Source organism: Paramormyrops kingsleyae, chromosome 17 (assembly GCF_048594095.1).
Source record: "Paramormyrops kingsleyae isolate MSU_618 chromosome 17, PKINGS_0.4, whole genome shotgun sequence".
NCBI lineage: Eukaryota > Metazoa > Chordata > Actinopteri > Osteoglossiformes > Mormyridae > Paramormyrops > Paramormyrops kingsleyae.
In genome coordinates this window covers 4,049,861-4,069,914 of record NC_132813.1, presented here as the reverse complement: position 1 = coordinate 4,069,914, position 20,054 = coordinate 4,049,861, and the positions used below count along the sequence as shown (strand labels likewise).

At 51.8% G+C, this 20,054-nt stretch overlaps 2 protein-coding genes across 4 annotated transcripts; both read right to left on the bottom strand.

The window, feature by feature from the left end:
* Positions 1 to 87: 87 nt before the first annotated feature.
* On the bottom strand, positions 88 to 10,769 carry dvl3b (dishevelled segment polarity protein 3b). The gene is made up of 15 exons (XM_023821990.2): positions 9,752 to 10,769; positions 6,488 to 6,557; positions 5,546 to 5,667; positions 4,295 to 4,398; positions 3,764 to 3,890; positions 3,583 to 3,676; positions 3,426 to 3,495; positions 3,042 to 3,181; positions 2,880 to 2,956; positions 2,720 to 2,787; positions 2,434 to 2,583; positions 2,216 to 2,347; positions 1,963 to 2,130; positions 1,607 to 1,819; positions 88 to 1,528 (listed from the first exon to the last, which is right to left on the bottom strand). Exons 1-15 carry the CDS (start codon positions 9,910 to 9,912, stop codon positions 1,161 to 1,163), a joined length of 2,064 nt encoding a protein of 687 aa, XP_023677758.1. The 5' UTR covers positions 9,913 to 10,769; the 3' UTR covers positions 88 to 1,160.
* Positions 10,770 to 11,235: 466 nt separating this feature from the next.
* rnpepl1 (arginyl aminopeptidase like 1) lies at positions 11,236 to 19,889 on the bottom strand. Of its 3 annotated transcripts, none has more exons than XM_023822009.2 (11): positions 18,654 to 19,887; positions 18,134 to 18,274; positions 17,589 to 17,740; positions 17,254 to 17,370; positions 14,017 to 14,252; positions 13,829 to 13,942; positions 13,545 to 13,657; positions 13,359 to 13,452; positions 13,048 to 13,272; positions 12,739 to 12,878; positions 11,236 to 12,494 (listed from the first exon to the last, which is right to left on the bottom strand). In XM_023822009.2, the coding sequence occupies exons 1-11, from the start codon at positions 19,101 to 19,103 to the stop codon at positions 12,225 to 12,227; spliced, it is 2,052 nt and encodes a 683-aa protein (XP_023677777.2). In that variant the 5' UTR covers positions 19,104 to 19,887; the 3' UTR covers positions 11,236 to 12,224. The 3 variants fall into 3 exon arrangements, with proteins under 3 accessions (XP_023677777.2, XP_023677767.2, XP_023677786.1); XM_023821999.2 differs by having other exon boundaries at positions 12,739 to 12,881; positions 18,654 to 19,883; XM_023822018.2 differs by lacking the exon at positions 12,739 to 12,878 and having other exon boundaries at positions 18,654 to 19,889.
* Positions 19,890 to 20,054: the final 165 nt, after the last annotated feature.

The window sequence follows — 20,054 nt, the reverse complement described above, 5'->3', positions numbered from 1 at the left end:
CATAATTAAAATTAAATCACTGGATTAGGCCTTAAGTCAGAATCTACCGTCAAAACTGGAAAAAAGAAAGTCACACAAACACGGTAATTTTAGGCAATAAAACTATGTTTATAAATAAAAACATTTTTCCATAAAACAGCATACAGTACAGTATGTATGAAATCGGATGTTTGTCGCTATACATTATCTGCTAATTATTAAAAACCAAAGATAAATGTAGTCAGGACAAAAATGCAGAAAGGCTTAATGTTACAAATGAGAAACTGAATACAGAATTTTTATGTTAATAATGAAGTATGCAGAAAGAAACAGTAAAACCTCTGAAATGTGCCGAGAGGGGAAAGGAGAAGTCTGGCATTCACCAGCTTGCTCCCGCCGTCAGTCTGCGTGTTCGCGTTTCTCCGTTACTCCACATGCATGTGGCGTGTGAAGGCCACATCTCCACTGTGGGCCGGACAACATCACTCACACCCTACACAGCTGCCTGATGGCACATTACCATGGCAACTCACTGCTGGTTAGCAGAAAAAGCTGTTAATAGTACCTCAGTCAGCCCAGAAAAGACTTGGTCATATCATCAGAAAGAACCACTACCCTCTCCAATTCAATTAATCCAGGTCTTCAGAGCAGATCAAACACAGTCACCTTTACTCAGAACATCTTCCTCTCACCCCTAACATTTTTATGGAAAAATAAAGAAAACGGTAAAAAGTAAACCAGTCAGCTTGGCTTATATCCACGGTATTGTTGTGTTTAATCGGTCATGAAACGCATCACATTCAGTCCGTTAGAAATGAAAAGTGAACTCTGCTTTCTCCTTATAAAGTGACACCCAGGAGGAGCAGGGACAGGAGACAAAAGGACAAGGGACATGACAAAGGCTAGGGGGCACACAGGACAGAGTGTTTGGCGGGAAGGACGCAGAACTTCGGAAAGAGGTTCTTGGGAAAACAAAGACAAGAGCTGCTTTTTTTTTGTTCTTCACTGAAGAAAGTAGCAGCAACAAGCTGCAGCCGGGGATGATGGGAAGGGGGCAGCGGCACAGACGGCCATTGTAACGCTCCATCCATCTCTCACCCCCCCTCTCCCATCGCACCTTTTTCCTCACACCCCCATCTCTCAGCACGAATGAGACAGGCCCTCTAGTCAGCTGACACTGATCACATGACATCCACAAAGAACTCGCTTGGATTGCCCATGGCCATGCGGAAGGATTGGCGTGAGGCTGTCAGCTCAGGGGGCACGGAGGCCAGATCACGGCCGGGGGGGGATCCAGGGGGGGCTAGGGAGACTGCCGACGGGGGCTGTGGGGGCAGGCCAGGAGGGCCGTACGCCAGACTGTGAGCGTGGGAATGGGCGCTGCGCACGCTGTGCTCACTGGGAGGCGCTGCGGAGCGCTCGCTGGGCGCCCTCTCTCGCCGAGGCTCCGACTCACTGCCACTGCCGCCCGATTTGGACTCCGCCGCTCCTGGTCCCGGCTTCGTATCCTTTTTGCTGCCACTGCGATTCGAGCCACTGCTACGGCTCCCTGTGGAGGCAGGAGGAGGACAGTGTCATGGCTGCTGGAGCGCGCGTTAGCCCGCCGACTGGCCGGCCCGCATCTCACCTTCGCTTGGCTGGCTGCCGGCACTGCCCCCCACTGCGGGAAATCCGTAGGGCTCCAGTGCGGGGTGGGGGCTGTAGGGCTGCGGGATGGGGTACTGGTAGGGAAAAGCCAGGGGCCAGGGCACCGCCCCAGGTACGGGGAGCGGGGCCAGAGTGTCCTGGTCTGACGTTCCACTGGAGCCGTCTTGCTCTTGCAGGGAGAGGTGGGCCATGTCTGGTGAGGAGCATATAAACAGATGGATTACACACGGCTCAGCTTGCTGCAGTGACATCACATGAGCACAAAAAATAAGAGGAGTAAGAGTGAGGGAGCGACAGCTGTCACGAGACACCAGAGGAGCGGGACAGGTTACTCACTGCCACAAAGGTCCCCAAAGATGTAGTAGCACTGTTCAGAGAAGGTGATCTTGTTGACAGTGTGGCGGATGTAGCCGGCCTTCAGCAGGTTGCTGGCGTATTTGCGTGCCTCGCGGCGGTCGGTGAAGCCCTCCACGTGGCGGAACAGCCAGTCAACCACGTCCGATCCTGGATCCCAAGACCGGCGTTTCAGTAAACAGCATTTAAGGGACGAGGACTCACTGTGCCTGTGGGGGGTGCCGACACACTGTACCGATGAAGGCGTTCGGGATGGTGATCTTCAGCCACATCCTGTCCCGCACTTCCAGCCCTGACTCAGGGGAGGCCATCGCCTTGGCAACAGTTGCCATGTCACTGTGGATGGACAGGTGGAAGTCGTCGAAGCCTGGCAAGAACAGCCAAGCGCGTGCAGAATCAGCCAGGGGAAAGACGGAGGTTTCCGAGGAGAACGTCAGCGGGCCGGCGACTTACGCTCCGTCTCAGGGATGGAGCTGGTGATGGAGGAGCTGGTGGACGTGATGGTGCTCATGGAAGGGCTCATGCCGTAGACGGGGTATGCTCCTGTCATGGCGGCGGTGTGGGACACCCAGGCGGCCGGGTCAATGGGCCGGATTGGCTCACCTGGAAGGAAGGGGGGGGGGGGGGGGGTGAGTGAAGGAGGCGTGGCTGTGATGGTGGGTTTGACTTCAGGGACTAATTTACATCACTGAAAGGGAGCTGGAGCTGTTTGAAAAGGCTGCATGGAGGTGACACTCACTGCGGGGGAGGGTGAAGCAGCCCCTAGGACTTGGGTCCCAGCACTTAGCCACAGTCAGCGTGATGGGACTGCAGCGAGAGAGAGAGAGAGAGAGAGGCAGAGCGTCAGCAGGGCGCCCCCTGCTGCCAGGACCATGGCCACCCCCACCCCCGGCACTCACCCCGGCTTGTGCACTATCTCCCGCAGTACCCTCACCGCGTCGTCGTTGCTCATGTTCTCGAAGTTAATGTCATTCACCTGGGGAGGGTATCGGAATAGCGAGGGCTGTGACGGTGGATGGCTCTGTGACACACCCCCCCCCTCCCCATGCATGCACACACACCTGCAGGAGCATGTCCCCGGGCTCGATGCGGCCGTCCGCCGCCACCGCTCCCCCCTTCATGATGGAGCCGATGTAGATGCCCCCGTCTCCTCGTTCGTTGCTCTGCCCCACGATGCTGATGCCCAGGAAGTTGTACTTCTCTGCAGAGACCCAGCGCCCTGCTCACTCACTCACAGTGCTTTCAGTCAATTATTCTCCTCATACGACAGTCTATGACAGACTTGTGCCTGCCTCTTGCAATTCCACTCCAGGACACAAGGTGTCAGCACACTTCAAGGGACTGACTGTGCGGGAAAGTGAGTCCACAGCCTTTAACATTTATTGTTCAGTGATTGTTTCAGACAGCGTTTAACAGCACTGCCCCTTAGAGCTTAAGACGCTTACCCATGTTTAAGGTGACTGTGATGATGTTCAGAGACATGGTGGAATCAGTGATGCTGCTGAAGGACGATGACTAGAAAGAGAGAGAGGAATGAGTGGGCGGGCCCATGCAAGCAACAAACACGCCCCCTCCTCTCTGATTGGCCCTTCATGCTCTTACCCTTTCCATGCGGGGGGTTTTGGGTTTCCGCCGCCGACGGCGATGCCGCCGCATCAGGCGGGAGGAGCTGCTCTGTTCAGTGGAGCTGCTGAACCTGGAGCGGGGGGGGGGATGGGGGTACCGTGTGAGAGCGGGCGACCAGGTGCCAGCGGGTGGCTGTTAGCGGATCGCCCGCATTCACCTGCTGGCTGCGTCCTCCTCCTCCGAGTCCACGAAGCTGGTGGTGTCCAGCTCACTGCTCATCAGGGTGGAGGAGCTCTCATAGCCCCCCATCTCCGCCCGCTGCGAGTGTCCATTCATGCGACCACCTGGAGTGCAGGGGGCAGGGTTTAAAACTCAGATACAGTTCCAGTTAATTGGATACAACTACCAATAGAATGGTTCATTTCTACTATTATCTAAATTTTAGAATAATTATACAAAGCATCAAAATTCCGTGGGATGGGACTCAGAAGGTTCCTGGTTCAAATCCCATGTTCAGCACAGAGATCGCACCATTGGGCCCTTAAGCAAGGCCCTTAACCCCAATTGTTCCAGGGACTGGCTGACCCTGGTATCTCCTCTACCCTAGTTTCATAAGATGGCCTTCTGGAATGCTTCCCCAACTGTCTTTGGCTTGGCATGTCGAAACGTTTGACTATAACTGCATGTATAGAAGTAATTAAAGAAGCGGAAAGCGGAGACCGCGGACAGCCCCACCCAGCGTGCTCACCCGTGTCCCTCCGGCGAGGCCTCTCCCGCTCTCGCCGCACGCACGCCACCGAGTCCGTCTCTGTCTCATTGTCCAGGTTGTCCTGACTGGCTGCAGCATTGGCACTGGGGGCAGGGCAGGGTGGGTATCAATCAGCAAGCTGCCTTTATTAAGATCCAGTTACTGTACAAACCCTTTGATACACACAGGTCACAGCACCAGGATTACCAGACGCCTTAGTGCTGAGCTTTTCCAACAAGGCTAGTCTGCAGCTGTATTCCAGATTTGCATAAAGCACTGTCATTCTTCCCATAAACGCTCGCATACCGCACATATAAATTATGGGATCAAGTCCCAATCTGCTTGGCAGGTGTATAAAATGTCCAGTTAGTCCAACAAGCAGCTCTGCATTTTCAGTCTGTAGCCATTAATATTCCAAGTGACTATATATAGGATTTTCCATCTAAAATTAATGAAATGGCACAACAAAAATATCACGTGTTTAAATTATATATCACCTTAATGTATTTCAGTTTATACGAGAATCTCATCACGTTGCAAGCTTCCGAATTACGCACTTCCATCCTGCTCCTGCTTTAATAAGAGAACCGCAAACCCCCACCCCCCCCCCCCCCCAGTCATGACACTGAAGATCTTTCTTTGGGTTGCGGTGGGAAAAAAAACAAGCAGAATAAAACAATCCAGGGATCTGAGGTCTGCTTTGGTCTCATTCGGACATACAGACGCTCCTCTACTTGCGAACGAGATACGTCCCAAACAGCCGCTTCGTAACTTGGAATGTTCGTAAGTCGTTATTCAACATCATTTTAAGGTTATACGCAAGTACAAAGAACTAGGATGCTGGGAGTACGCCAGCTACGCTGCTGCGCTGTACTAGGCGGAACTGGCGTGCAGGAAAAAAAAAATTGATGTTGCGGACAGGAAACGGGAGCCCAAAGAACACAGTTTGGACTTACAGTCCTCTTCGTTCGTATGTCTGAAAGTTCGAAAGTAGAGGACCGTCTGTACTGCGATGTGACAGGCCGAGCAAGCTGCCGCTGCAGTGTTCACACTTCTCCACTAGAGGGATAGATGGTGCATGCTTAGCACAGGAGAACTGGACCTGCCCAGACCCTTCACAACGGACATTGGCAAGTAGACAGGAGCCAGACACAGCGCAGCCTGTGGCAGACCTGTGCTGCAGGATGGATGGAGATGGGACTACTGTAGTCAGGGGACATATATATATACGCAGAAGCGGAAAACACTGACTGGAACGATGGAGGCCTGGAGTCCCCGATGCCCCCGGTGCGCTCCAAGGGAGGGGGCAGGTCCAATTGGCTGTCAGCACACACAGAGCCACCGTCTGACTGTGCACCATCCGCAGACACCAGCTGAGCACAGAGAGAACATGACACAGTGAGGCGGAGCAGCACGGTCTCACACAGCGCGCAAGGAGCACCGAACACACCCATGCCTGTACTGACAAGGATATGAGGGTACGGCTCCGTAGACCGAGTGGCCAAAGGCAGACCGGAAGCAGGGTGGTCATAACCATTATGACAGAACACACAAAGAAATATGTGCAAAATACCAAAAAAACTCATGTTAAGGTCAGTAAAGACAGACAAGCCGCAGGAGCAGAGCTGTGCGGACATTCAGATGGGGTGAAGCGGGGGGCCACGTGCTATTCAGCTAGCAAGCAACGGGACTTTGCCACTTTTGCCTGATTTGATCTTCTTGTCAGCCTGGGATATTTATGGAGCTTTCACGCAGATCCTATGACTGCAGTGCAGTAATTTAATCTGGCTTTAAAGATGACTGCTCCCTCTTCACACAGTATCAAGGCACTCACTGGGGACCAGACCTAGCAGCAAAGCGCACATTCTGGACACCAGGGGTCACCAGTTTTCTGCTTCAGAATCCTGAAGGACTAGTATGATAGGTAACATCTTTTTAATCCTTTTATCTAATCCCCCCGTGTTAATGTTTTGAATATGGGTTTTTATTCTTTTTAAATTGTGCATACCTGGATTGTTTTCTTATGTTCTATGTTGTCTGTGAATGTATGCACCAGTACTGCCAGAGCAAATTCCCAGTACATGTAGTTGTACCTGGCCAGTAAACTGATTCTTATGCTATGTTTGTCTGGCCCACCAGCCCACACAGACTTCAAAAGTACACAAATAGTGGTGACCAGCAGAGGGCGCTCACCCAGCACACGACTCGGCCATTGAAGCAAGGCAGCCTGGCGTTGTCATCGGAGATCTCCTCCTTCACCACCCTGAGGAATGGACAGATAAGTCACACTTCTCCCACCCACACACACACACACGCTTGTGTTTCTTACCACCAACACAGTGGATTCACACAAACAAAGGAAATAAACATCACTCACATTATAAACAGACAGTCCTGTCAGTCAGGCAGTCAAACCCCCAGTCACTCTCAGAAGAGGCACCGCCCCCAAGCTCAATGCCAATGGGGGACACAGAATAATGGCGCTCATTAAAACACTGGCCAATATGGCGACATGTAACTGGATCATTATTCAAATGCTTTATATTTTTAATAGATTCCAATACTGTAGAAAATATGAAACAGGTTCATCAAGTCAGAGTGTGTCTTTGGTTATCAGGAGACACATGGACAAAACATGCCCCCCACACACACACACACACACACACACAAACACACATACAGAGGAAGCCACCCTTACACATGGGACACACACAGGAAGCAGCCATATTCATTGTCCCACAATGTTGCCTTAAAAAAAACAGAGGCACCCTTTAGCCAGACAGCCTGCAGGAAACGCGCCCCTCCTGTCAGGTGACCCTGTCAGTGTCCAATCAGACCTGATTGCTAAACCTCCCAACAGTGCGCAGGAGCGACATGGGAGAAGACATTAAAAAAATAAATACCATGTGGACAGAAGCAGGGCCTCGCCCTACATTCTGCAAAATATCTCCCAAGTGAGAAAAAGATAGGAGGAACCCCTGGCTTCCCTCTATTCATTCTGTTCTCTTTGCCATGACCATGCTGGCTTTGAGTTCATGAAACAATGTTACAGTAAATCATGTGCCTAAATGATAAACATATGAAAGCAGTCAGCTGATGACACAGTGCCTTCAAAATGATCTGTATTTGCTTCAGAAAGAGGAGCAGCCCGCGGCTTCACTACTCCAGCTTCAGCCAGCCATAACTTTGCGTGAAGAGTGCTCACACTGCAGTTCTTTCCAGTCCAAAAGCACGTGGTTTAGCTGTGTGTCTGCGGCTGTACATCGCCTGCCCTCTGCATGTCCCCTATGCACCCAGGGTGTTCCCAGCCTTGTGTTTTCTGAGGTAGGCTTCATGTGACCCTATGTTGAAATCAGTTATATTTATGACTCAATAGTGAAGTAAATAAGCACAGTAATTTTGAGAATGGAACTGAGCTGATGCTAGAGCAATCTGCATGATGTACGGAATGTGAAATTTATGGCCTGAAAGCAATCTGTGTGGAGTGGGGCCTGTTAGACGGTTATAAGCCTTTTATCACCCAGAAGAGATGCCCACATCCCAAACAGATCTTAAGTTTCTCATGAACACTTTGGAGTGTCAAAATAGATATAACAGTCAAGCTCATGAGAAAAACAAATGGCGAGCAAAAAATACAACAGCATTCTGATGCCATTTGCTGTGGGTTACATGTAAAAATAAGGTGATAAACTTAATCCCAGAAGGAAATTCTTCAAAATATTAAGGGTATGTAATCCCCCTAAATCCTACATAAACATTCTCCAGGCAGAGCTACAGGGGACAGCAGGATGGTGATCTTCAGTGCCCAGGTCAGACTGGCAGCTAAGGTTATGTAGACTACAGCTCGAGTCACATCAACCCCCTCCCAATGGGGGAGTAAACCACCTGACCACTAACTAAACAAGGTCCTGTAAGGTGTAAATGCTGACATTACCCAGGCCAGCATTATGCAGGAACAAAGGCAAGTGGGGTCCTGTTTTAAGGCAAGCACACTTTCCACAGTTAGGGCACCTAAGCAGGATCTCTTACTCTCTCTCTCTTGCTCACTCACACACACCCAGAAAATACAGGGGCAAAAAAAGTAGGTCAGCCTCCTTAAAGGAAGCATTATTAAAGCAAAGACGAGGGAGTCAGTCACTGTCAGGAAACCCAAGTGTTGCTGCAGAAGACGACCCAATCTGTTCCCAAAGACAACCCACCGGCCCTCCACTACCGGCCACCAAAGACTGCTGCCTGAAACCAGTCAGTGCATACCCCCAGAAACACAGGGGTGCCCAGCTTCAGGAACGTCTGCTGGAGTGGAGGAAGAGAGCTTGAGATTCCGCACCCCGGAGAGCCTACTCTCCTCCACTGTCCCTCACAAACGAGCCCAGAGACAGTGGCTGAGCCAACCAGTGAAGACTCCACTTTGTCAGCAAAAGGTGCACACACAGAGCCCTTTACTCCCTAATCCAGTGAAGCAAGGGACTTATTCATGGAAATCCACCTTTAAAATTACCCGTGCAGTTTAATTTGGTTTTCTGTAGTCCATAATCGGTAATTACCCCAAATTCTGGGTAGAGGCAAATGGTATGGGTGTGTTTACGGGAGAGAGAGGACACGGCTTGTGTGTTAAGGACGATTAATAGGAGAGCTCTGGTCATTGTTTACATCTACGTCGGGGGGGGTGGGGGTTGTGTTCTGTAAAGGAAAAGTAAGAAGTGAAATGACAGCTTTTTGTTTGGCTTCGTTATCATAACAATGTAGGACACCCCCCGATACCCTCCTCGGAAAGCGGCCTGACAGCGTCCGGGTCCGAAGTGCATCGGCCCGGTTGACGGGACGGGATAAAGTGCTGTCCACTTTAGTCTTTATTCCCGTTTGAGATACTGACAGATACAGGGCCCGGGGGCCGCCAGCCCGTCCGCAGTGATCCGGACAAAACGGAACCGGCCTGTGAGAAACCCACAGGACAAAAGGACCGCTCGGCCCTCCGCCCCCCCCCCCCGTCCGCCATTTTCACTCTTAAGCCCGGCCTGCAGTTCGGCCGAAATCCGAGGGCCCGGGGCGGCTAGCAGACGGGGGCAGAGCTCCGGAACAACCCTGCTGACTGAGCCGGACCTGGTCCGCCCCGGTGTAAAGCACCTACGGCAGCTGCCCTTCCCCGGCCCGTCTCAGTGTCCCGGGCCAACCCGCCCCCCCCGCAGAAGCAGCCTTTATTTCTGCTTTACCATTTTATTACAAAAAGCTGAATCGTCAGTAATCGCTGCCAGGATTCCCCGCATTTGTAAAATGGAGGCAGGACAAAAGCGGCATATTATTTTCCAGTGAGCGAAGGAGTGTCGCGACCCGCGTCCCCCCAGCTCGGCTCCCGCAGGCCCGGGCCCCCCTCCGGCCCGGCGTCTGTCCCGCATCTGCTGTGCCCGCCGTCCCGGGCCGGGGCGCCCCGCGTCGGACAAAGACGGGACGCGGTCTTACCCGAAATCATCGTCCATGGACTTGAAGAAGAATTTGTAGTTGGGCTTGTTAAGGACATTTTTAAAGTCCGCCAGAGTGACCCGGTCGGCCGCGACGGGCAGCTTCACCAGGTAGGGGGTCTCCTGCTCGTCGAGGTGGTAGATAATTTTTGTTTCCCCCATGGCGGCTTGCTGGGGAGGCGCAGGCCCGGCGCATTCAGCCCAGGGTGGCGGCAGTCGGCAGCCCGGCGCCGGTTCCTGCTCAGCTTCACCGCCGCCGGCCTCCTTCTCTCCAGTTTAGCCAAAGCACTGCCTCCGCGTCTCTTTGTCTCCGCCGCGGTGGAGGAGGGACGCTCTATTCCCCAGGCGGCGGTCCGGCGGCGGGCTCTGCCTGCCCCTCTCCCCCAGCAGCTGTCTGTCCGTCAGTCTTCAGCTCTGCGAGTCTTCCCAGGAACTCCCTCTACAGGCGGAGGAGGAAACGCGCAGCGACCCGGTCCGCTTCGGTTGGGGCCGGTTCGGGAGAACCACGCCGACCCGCGGTGGGAGACTCCGCTACAGACTGTCAGGGATCGCTGCAGGCGAAGACACCCGGCTCTGACTGACACGGTGCGGTCTCACAGACTCGTGGCGCTGGCGATTTTGGACAGAACCACGCAGAGCTTTGGAAAGCATCGACTCTCCCGTGCTGACCCCTTGGAGCCGGGGGGGATGGGTCCCTGTGCTCCCTTGCCTTAACGTTACGGCTGAACGGAGTGACTGCGCCCCCTGCCGGACACGCACGGCCGGGCCCCCTTCTCTTCACTCCAATCCCCAACTCGACCGGTTCGAAAAGGCAATCGGTCATTGTGAATTCAGTAATATCGACAGTACCGGACCGCCAGGACAGGCCACTCTGTTTCGCAGAGCAACATCATTCCGTATAATTCACAGGCATAATGACATCTGGGTTATAAAAAAAAAAAAGAAAGAAACTCTTCTTTCTAAACAAACTGCCTCTGCCATGTCCTCCAGCAATGGTGTCGCCAGATCTCGATTAAACGTGCTGGAACATTAAATCGCCTTAGACAGGGGTGACCAATTTTATCTAGAAAGGGCCGCTGGGTATTCAGGTTTTCGCTGCAACTCCCTAATTGATTACTAATTAGTGTACTGATTGGCTGAAGAATCCTCACACTTGGGTTTGGACAGCTGACCTAAAGATTACCCCAAAAACCATACACACTAGCCCTTTGCGGATAAGATTGGCCACCCTTGGCTTGCACGGATGTTGTGCTGAATGCAGACTGATACCCGTCCAGCTTTGAGGCAGCGTCACTTGCGCAAAGAGCAGCCGCCCTCGGTGTTAATCACCCCAAATGCATACGCTCTGTTAGCTTGTGGCTTGTCTGCCACTCATGCTAATAGGAGAGATATACGATCTCATTGCACAAGCCTCTGTCTGTGCTGGGAGAAGGGCACAGACGATGGACAGTGTGTTTGTGTAGAGATATCACACATGGCGCCCAATACACGGCAATCCTGTTTAATTATATGAACACAGCCAAAACGTGCTGGTGTTGCCCTTTGTGCAAATCAACAAGAGATGGACCGGAGGATCCTCAGGCTGGGGGGGGGGGGGGTTAGTAGCACAGCAGCTCAATATAACCTTCATTCCTGACATTATTCCACAAAAGAAATAGAATTAAGGACATTACTGGATTCAGAAGCTTTCACTTTCTCCTAATATAACTTGACTCCGCTCTCCCCCATCATAAAAAGCTACATTTTCATCATCCACTCAATTGCCATGTGACACAGGAGGCCTGTGCTTACAGGAGAACAGGAGCGTAGCTTCACAGTGATCTGGGTCCAAAAGGCACTAAGGTGGTCAGAATTCCGTGGCTTGATCCCCATGTTAATATACATCAATGTTCTAGTTACCCAAGGCACAGTGTAGTGTTTACCAGAAGAAAAGGGTCAGTCAATTTCTTTTAGCTAAAACTGCCATGTATGAAGATCCCCTGCTAGACTGAAGTACCATAATTGCCACCTCCCTCCACCCTTAACAACAGACTGTAAAGTGGTCCATGACACTCGGTCCCATTCTATAACAGGAAGCCCACGTCCTAATAGCAGCACGGCCAGAGGTGGAAATTTCAGGTCCTGAAAGTAAAAATCCAGACCATGATTTTGTTCCAACCAATCAGTTGAGTACTCTGTGACTGTGGCTCTTTATACTCAACTGGTTGGTTGAAACAAAATTTTGATCTGGATTTGTACTTTCTGAACATGAGCTTTCCACTCCTGGGCATGACCCAGCATAACACAGCACACACACTCTCTCCAGGGACTGTGACCAAACACGTGTGATAAGGAAACCCAGAGGAGCTTTAGGGTTTAGCCTACGAGTGTCAGGTACAGAGCAATAAATAAAGGAGGACGAGTCTGTGTCACTATTCTGGTCCAGTTTCATCCAATCAGGATTCCCGGTCCAGGACACATGACCAGGTCTTCTGTCAGGCAGACACGTTGACGTTTCGCAAGGAGATGCAGCCCGTGCTGGGCATGTCCGTGGGGGTGGGGGCTGGTGCAGGGGAGGTGACGGGGAGCAAAGGCAAAGGAGTCTCACTGGGAGGGGTGCTGCTCTGGAACAGGATCTGCTGCAGGGTTCGACGCAGGTTGGGGTGCATTCTGGCCTGAGTCTGAGAGAAGACCTCCGCAGCGAAGCATTTCATCACCCCAGCACAGAGATCCTCGTACAGCGGGACCGTGTACATACGGGAGGTCTGGGGGGGGGGGGGGGGGGGGGGGGGATGAAGTAGAGCTCATCAGAATTGAGTTATCCATCATCACACATTCATGATTATAGATTACCCTAGTTATTACTGGGGACAAGAGCTCCTGCTAGCCAATGCAGTAAATCAGCCAAGCTGGGAAGCACTTTCAGTTATCGTATTAAACATGCACACCACGCGACATCATACATAACACGTGTGACACACTTCAAGAGTCTGTGGCCGTCTCCCTTACATGTTTGTGCAGAAAGCTACGGACCCGGGGCAGGTCTGGGTAGAACCTGTTCCGCACCACAATCTGCAGCCAGCGAATTTGCACCTCGGCATTCATGCCGTCCAATAGGGCAGAGTAGCAGCACGATAGGCGGGTCATCACTTCTGAGGGACACACACGACAGCCAATCACAGATGAGGAAGGCCGGCACAGCACGCATGTCCACTGAACATGATCATTTTTGCCAGCGTGGGGGGGTCAGTAGAGGGATACAAACATGTACAGGGGAGGGGCAACAGAAGAGAAGTGGAACATGGCTTTGGGGTGTACCTTGAGGAAGGGGGGATCGGTCCAAGAGGCGGTCCAGGAAGAGCACTGTCTGAAAGGTGCTCCAGGAGGACAGGTCAAAGCTGGCGATGGCTTGGGGTTCGGGGACCTCCTCCCCCCAAAGTTCACACAGGCACTGCACAGGCTCTGTGAGAATCGCCCCCGCGGAGAGGTCCGGCTCGTAGAGAGGGGGGCCACATTCATTCAGCCAGCGGTCAAAGTCCAACCCTATAGTGAGACAGAGAACTGTCACACCGTGACCATCTCACTCACCATCATCTCACATCTTCCAGGCATTTGGACCCCAGGCTCACCTTCCCTCTCCTTCAGCTGGGGGAAGAAACCCAGGAAGAGGTTGAGCAGGTCCTCTGCCACCACGCTGCAGAACTGGAACTGCTGAATGTAGCTCTGCGAGGAGGAAAGGAAGCAGCTAGTGAGGAATGAAGGGGAGAAGAGAGCGACTGGTGTATGTACAGTGTGTGTGTGTGTGTGTCACTTACCCTCAGGAAGCTGTCAAAGCTCTGTATGTCCCCACACAGGTGAGACAAGTAGGACACAAAGCAAAAGCCTTTTTCATACGTGAAGAGGTTCATCAAGCTGCTAGGGTTCACTCCTAAGAAAATAGACAGGCTAATATGTTTATCATTATTTAAGACACGGAGACACTTGTCACATGACCTGGTATTTTATTGGGGCATTCCTGTGTACTGAAAGGCTTCTCCTAGGAATTGGACTATGCCCCCTGCTGCCCACACTGCACATGGACACCCGTCGGCTGAAATACCTGGTTCACACTTGACCTGCAGCTTGCTCATTGGGTTGGTGTCTCCTAGAAGCCTCATTTGCCGGTGCAGAGCGTCCAGACGGAACATGGTCTCCAGACAGGTGAAAGCCTCACCTGAGGAGCACAGACGGGTCAGACGGGATAGGGCCGTTCCTGAGAACCTCAGCACTGACGCGCCCTGTGCATACCGTAGGCCTCGGTGGTGATGCGTCTCTGGGCATATGTGGCCAGTCCTTCGCTGAGCCACATCTCCTCCCACGTGGCGTTGGTCACGGCATTGCCGAACCAGCCGTGGGCGATCTCATGGATGACGTCGATCAGGAGGAACTCGTGGCTCTCCAGGATGGAGGAGATGATGAAAGTTAGGCAGGGGTTCTCCATGGCAACGACAGGGAAGGAGGGTGGCAAAAACACGATGTCATACCTGGGGGGGGGGGGGTAGCGGCGTGTAGAGCATGAGAAGTGCAGGAGCAGTGACCAAAACAAACCACAGTAAAGTAAGAGGCACCTAACTGGGAGAAAAGTGTGCATGTGAAAGCTGACTCTCAGTGTCTACTATATTTGTGTGAGAAATCAGTCAGTGTCCATTAGAGTAGAACATGTAATCCGTTTCCATAATCGCTTATTTGGCAAACGCTTTTATCCAAAGAGACGCAAGGTGCTTTCCCATCTCAGGAACCAGAACCTTTTTCTGCCACCAGGAACTTCTGTTGTGTTCCCACCGCAGGAACTGGTTCCTTGGATATAGTTCCTTTATTTTCCCTATTTTTTTTAGTCCCTACCCCAGACTAGGTACTTTTCGCTCGACCAAGAACTATTATGTGGGGCTTCTAGCGATAAAATGATTGGTTGTCTCAAAGCACTGGCTCTAACTTGGAAGTTACGGAGAAGTGCGGGGAAAATAGATACAAGTAATGGAGCAGAAACTAAGCAAATGGAATTATTTTTGTATCTGTTACATTAAATGCATTAATGAATAGCTTCTCTGCTTGCATCTCCATATTTCTGCATAGGAAAGTTCGATCAGTGACCGGCAAGCTTCTAATATCACTGGTGCCAGCAGTGCAACTTGCCTGCGTTTATTAGCGAGACGACATTACATCGTTTTTTTTTCATTCTCTGGAAAATGAAAAATCAATCTGCTGGCCAGATTTAATAATGAATTAGAAACGCGTTGCAGGCTATATAATTTTTTTTAAAATAAACTACAATTTGTCCCATATTTTCAGACCATGCGATCGATCTGCCCAAATGACCAAGAAAACTACTAACAATACTTATTTCTCCGTTGTTTTGGAGTGATGGTGCAGTTTCATATGAAACTATGTATAAAGTTTACCCTACCTTTTTTGTGTCTCCTACGCTTATTTAACATAAAGGTCGCAGCTCCTGTTGTGTGGTGGGAAAGCAACACACGTGAAAGTGGCCAAGAACTACAAAAGTTCCCAGTCGAGATGGCCCAGGAACTCAGAACTAGGAACTAGACTCCTGAACTTTAGTGAGAAAGCACCTACAGTCGTGGCCAAAGGTTTTTCAGAATGCCAAAAATATTAATTTTGACAAAAGTCTGCTGCCTCAGTTTTTATGATGGCAATTTGCAAATGTTATGAAGAGTGATCAGATGAATTGCAATTAATTGCCATCTTTGCTGAGAAAATAAACTTAATCCCAAAAATCCCATTTCCACTGTATTCCAGCCCTGACAGAAAGGGACATTGCTGCTAGTAAGATTTATCAGATCATCAAGAACTTCAAGGAGAGAGGTTCAGTTGTTGTGAAGAAGGCTTCAGGGAGCCCAAGAAAGTCCAGCAAGCACCAAGACCGTCTCCCAAAGTTGATTCAGCTGTGTGATCGGGGCACCACCAGTGCAGAGCTTGCTCAGGAATGGCAGCAGGCAGGTGCGAGTGCATCTGCATGCACAGTGAGGCGAAGACCTTTGGAGGATGGCCTGGTGTCAAGAAGGGCAGCAAAGAAGCCACTTCTCTCCAAGAAAAACATCAGTCCTGAGTCATGAAAACAGTAAAGCATCCAGAGACCATTCATGTGTGGGGCTGCTTCTCAGCCAAGGGAGTGGGCTCACTCACAATTGTCTATGAACACAGCCATGAATAAGGAATGAGAGCAACTTCTCCCAACTATCCAAGAACAGTTTGGTGAGGAACATGCCTTTTCCAGCATGATGGAGCACCATAAGCCATAAGGCAAAAGTGATAACTAAGTGGCTCAGGGAACAAAACATCGACTTTGGGTCCATGGCCAGGAAACTCCCCAGACCATAATCTCATTGAGAACTTGTGGTCAATCCTCAAGAGGCGGGTGGACAAACAAAAATCCACAAATTCTGACAAACTCCAAGCATTGATTATGCAAGAATGGGCTGCTATCAGTCAGGATTTGGCCCAGAAGTTGACTGACAGCACGGCAGGGCGAATTGCAGAGGTCTTGAAAAAGAAGAGCTAACACTGCAAATATGGACTCTTTGCATAATTGCCAATAAAAGCCTTTGACACTTATGAAATGATTGCAATTATACTTCAGTATACCATAGAAACATGACAAAAAGATCTACACTTTGTGAAAAGTTCTCAAAACTTTTGGCCACGACTATATACATTTTTGAAAAAGCAGTCCCTTGAGTGACTGGGGGTTAAGGGCCTAACAGAGATCTGCTGATGCTGCATTCCAATTCTCGGAGGTCAGAAGTCAGAGCTGGGAATGATGGGAATGCCTTCTGAATCAGACCCCGGTTCTAGCCCAGTTCATCCTTAGCTATTGTTAACTATATAAGTTGATAACGCGCATACAAAAACAGTAGCAACATGTGCACAGATAGCAGTTCGACAGTACTGTGCGTACGACCGATTTAATGAGCCACAAATTATATGTAAGTGCTAATAAACAGCATATTGCTACAGATTTCCCTTCTGTTAATGAAGGGCACAGCCAACCTGAATTCTGAGTTCGGGGTTGCGGAGGTTCCTCTGACTTTCTGAATTGAAACTCTGACTCCAGGGGCTGTTCCAGCTGAAATTTCCAACTAAGAACTCAGAATTTCTGACTTCGGAGCTCAAAGCGTACCTAGCATGACCCAGGGATTTGAACCGGCGACCTTCTGATTACAGGCACAGCGTCCTACCCACTAAGTCACACATGACCCCCATTAATGTTTCCATTACAAAGTGTTTGTGTGTCCTCTCGCTCTTAGTGTCTGTTAAAGTGTATGTGTGAAATCTGACCCTCAAGTAAAGCCACGTCAAAATACAAACCAGATAATCAGTGCTTTGACTAGTGTTGAGGATCCTGTTATTAGCGACACTCATGGGAGATCTTGAATCCGAGGCATCAGTCTCAGTTGTACATTAGTCACTAACATCTGGTACTCAGCTGGATTGGGAGACGGGACCCAGACCTAACAGCATCCTCACCTGCCCCAGACATAGGGTCCGAACAGCCCCTCCGCCACGGCCAGCCAGCGCTCCACACTGCCCCCTAGCTTGCTGACAGCACTAGTGAGGATGCAGGGCTCTGCCCACACACGGCTCCTAGGGGACAAGAGAGGGGACATTTGTCCTGCTACTCATTTTCCCAAGGGGTCCTTGAACAGCCCTGTAACCATGGCGATGCCCTCTCTGGAGCCAGTTGCCACCATGCCAACTGTTCCACTGGTTAACTCTGAGTGACTCTTTCCACTGATCTCCTACCCCTGGGAAAAGAACCACTAGGACCGACTATCGCCATGACAACCCCCCTCCCATCTCACCGGGGGCCAATGTCGGCTGGCTGCAGATCTCCTGCCACCAAGGCAACCAGATAGGCCGGGACAGGGAACTCCATGGAAAACTGGAACGCCCTGTCCTGCTCTGAGTAGGCACTGTGTGAGGAACTCATAAGCACCGTCACTCCCTCGGGAACCTGCAGGGGGAGCTAGTGGTCACATTTCATCCAGCTGACACACAGAGCTGCATTTTAAGAGCATATGAAGGGCAGCCTTCTTCGTGGCTGGGGGTCCATGGCAGAGTCTAAAAAAAGCTGGGAATCTGGCCCCATACACCAGTAATCTGCATGCAGCCATAGCACCCCAAGCCAAACCCAACCCATAATACAAGCAGTTTAAACAATGCACTCAGAAAGCCTGACAAAGGGGCAAGGGGTGATGTTTAGGCCACATAGAGCGATGCACAGGCATGTTTCTCATGTGTGGGAATGCTACAAAGAGACGGTGTGTTACTGACAACACCGAGCAGAGGAGACCTGCTGGACACACCAGCACGCGAAAAGGACAGCGCCCGTCAGGGCAGGACATACGTGGACCGTGGCGGAGTAGGTGCTCTTGACAGCCGGTGTGTCGAAGCAGGGGAAGAAGGAGCGGTTACACACGGAGTGGCCCTGTGTGAAGACCAGCGGGCTCGTCTGCCCCGATGTCAGCCCGGCATCCAGCCACCATATCTGCAAAAGGGGGGGAGAGTTGCGGGTGAGGTCACAGTCAGAGCAGATCCGGAGTTTAATGGAGGGTACAGGACCGGATCCATGGTCTGGATAGCAGATCGGGCAGGGAGATGTGGGTGGGATGTACAGCCAGCAGCATCTCTCTCTCGCTCTCACACTCCCACACAGCACTGGATCAATCACATGAGGGTCTGGGGGGGGAGGCAGAACTCAGGTCTCAGCATCAGACACACACTCCAGTTTGGGACAACGTACAGATCCGTACCAAGGGGCAGCCGAGCTCCCGTGAATATAATTACCGTCGATATAATCACTATTAACATGATTACGATTAGCATTATGTTCAATATCATAATAATCGACACCATGACAGCCCTACCGCTGGTCCGTCCGTCGTGGTATACCGGACCGTGATCTGTAAAGTCCGCCGCGGTCGAACCACGGCAGCCGGCAGGCTGATGATTAGAGACGAGCCGTAGTCGGTAAAGGGGTCCAGCCGGTAAGTGAGCGACAGGCAGCGGTCCGGAGAGCCGGCGGCCCCGGGCACCGTACAGTCTATGGAGTGGACCAGCAGGGACGGGTGCGCGTCCAGCACCAGCGTCTGCACCCCGGCCTGCAGCGGCACCAGCTCCAGCACCTGCCGGCCCGACATCTCCTTGGCGGCGAAGTCCAGCCGGAGGTCCAGGTGGAAGTGGCGGAGCCTGAAGCTGTGGAAGTTGGACGCCGAGGCGACATCAACCCGCTGGCAACGTTCCGGACACGGACTCGGGCCGCCCTCCACCGGCGCCTTCCGGCAGCAGCACAGGGCCGGGCGCTGCAGGTCGGACATGGCGACTCCGGACGGGAGGATTAAATTAATACTAAAAGTTCAATTAAATTAAAAATAAAAGTCGGGAAAGCGCGACGAGGAGCGGCAGGCGGCATGGAGGCAGCTAGCCGGCTAACCCGCTAGTCAGTCTCTGCGGTCGTAACCGGAGCCAGACGTGCCGAACAGGACGAAGTCAACATTATACTGAATTAAAAAGAGAAACCGGAGCGTGAGGGAAGACGGGAAAATCCGCGTAAAGTCCGCCGGAGCCAAAGTCCAAATTGCGCATCGCGCTCCGTCCAGGGAAAGAGGATCCAGCGCCGGGGGAGACGAGACGAGAGAGCCGGAGAAAAACGGAGGAAAAAAGGAGGAAAACAGGACAAGAAGAGAGGCAGAAACGAAAGAAGCCGAGCGCAGGGACTCCAGCCGAAAACAGGAAGTGAAAACGGAGGAAATCACTCCGGGAGAAAAGTTTTCGGGCTGAAGGGGGCGCTATGGAGGCGGTCTGGGGTCCGGCGGCGGCGGCCAAAGCGATTTACCTCGGCTACACCGGGCAGACCGGCGGCGTACCGACAAGAAGCCGGGCGCTTCGGCTGCTGATAAACGGTGTGAGGGCAGCCGAGGGGCCGCTTCCTCTTTCTCCCCGGGATCCCCGCACACATTCACACGCCCGGTGCTGCTGGCCCTGTACGGCGGAGCGCCATCACGGGAATCGGCTTAGGTCTCTCCACCATTTTCAACTCTAACTTCAGGCGTATTGGGTCGGATGGACATGGTGTTCCGTACACGTGTTGTCTGGGGCTAGAAGCTGCTCCCGACTCTGTCACATGAGTAAGAGGGACCGTGAAGGGCAGCGTCGTGAGGACAGTCGGAGAATGCCACCCAGTGCGGCGGGCAGCCATCTGCCCGCGTTTGTTGCCGTACTGACTTTCTTTGCGTGTGTTTATGAAGATCTGTGCTACTTTGTGCACG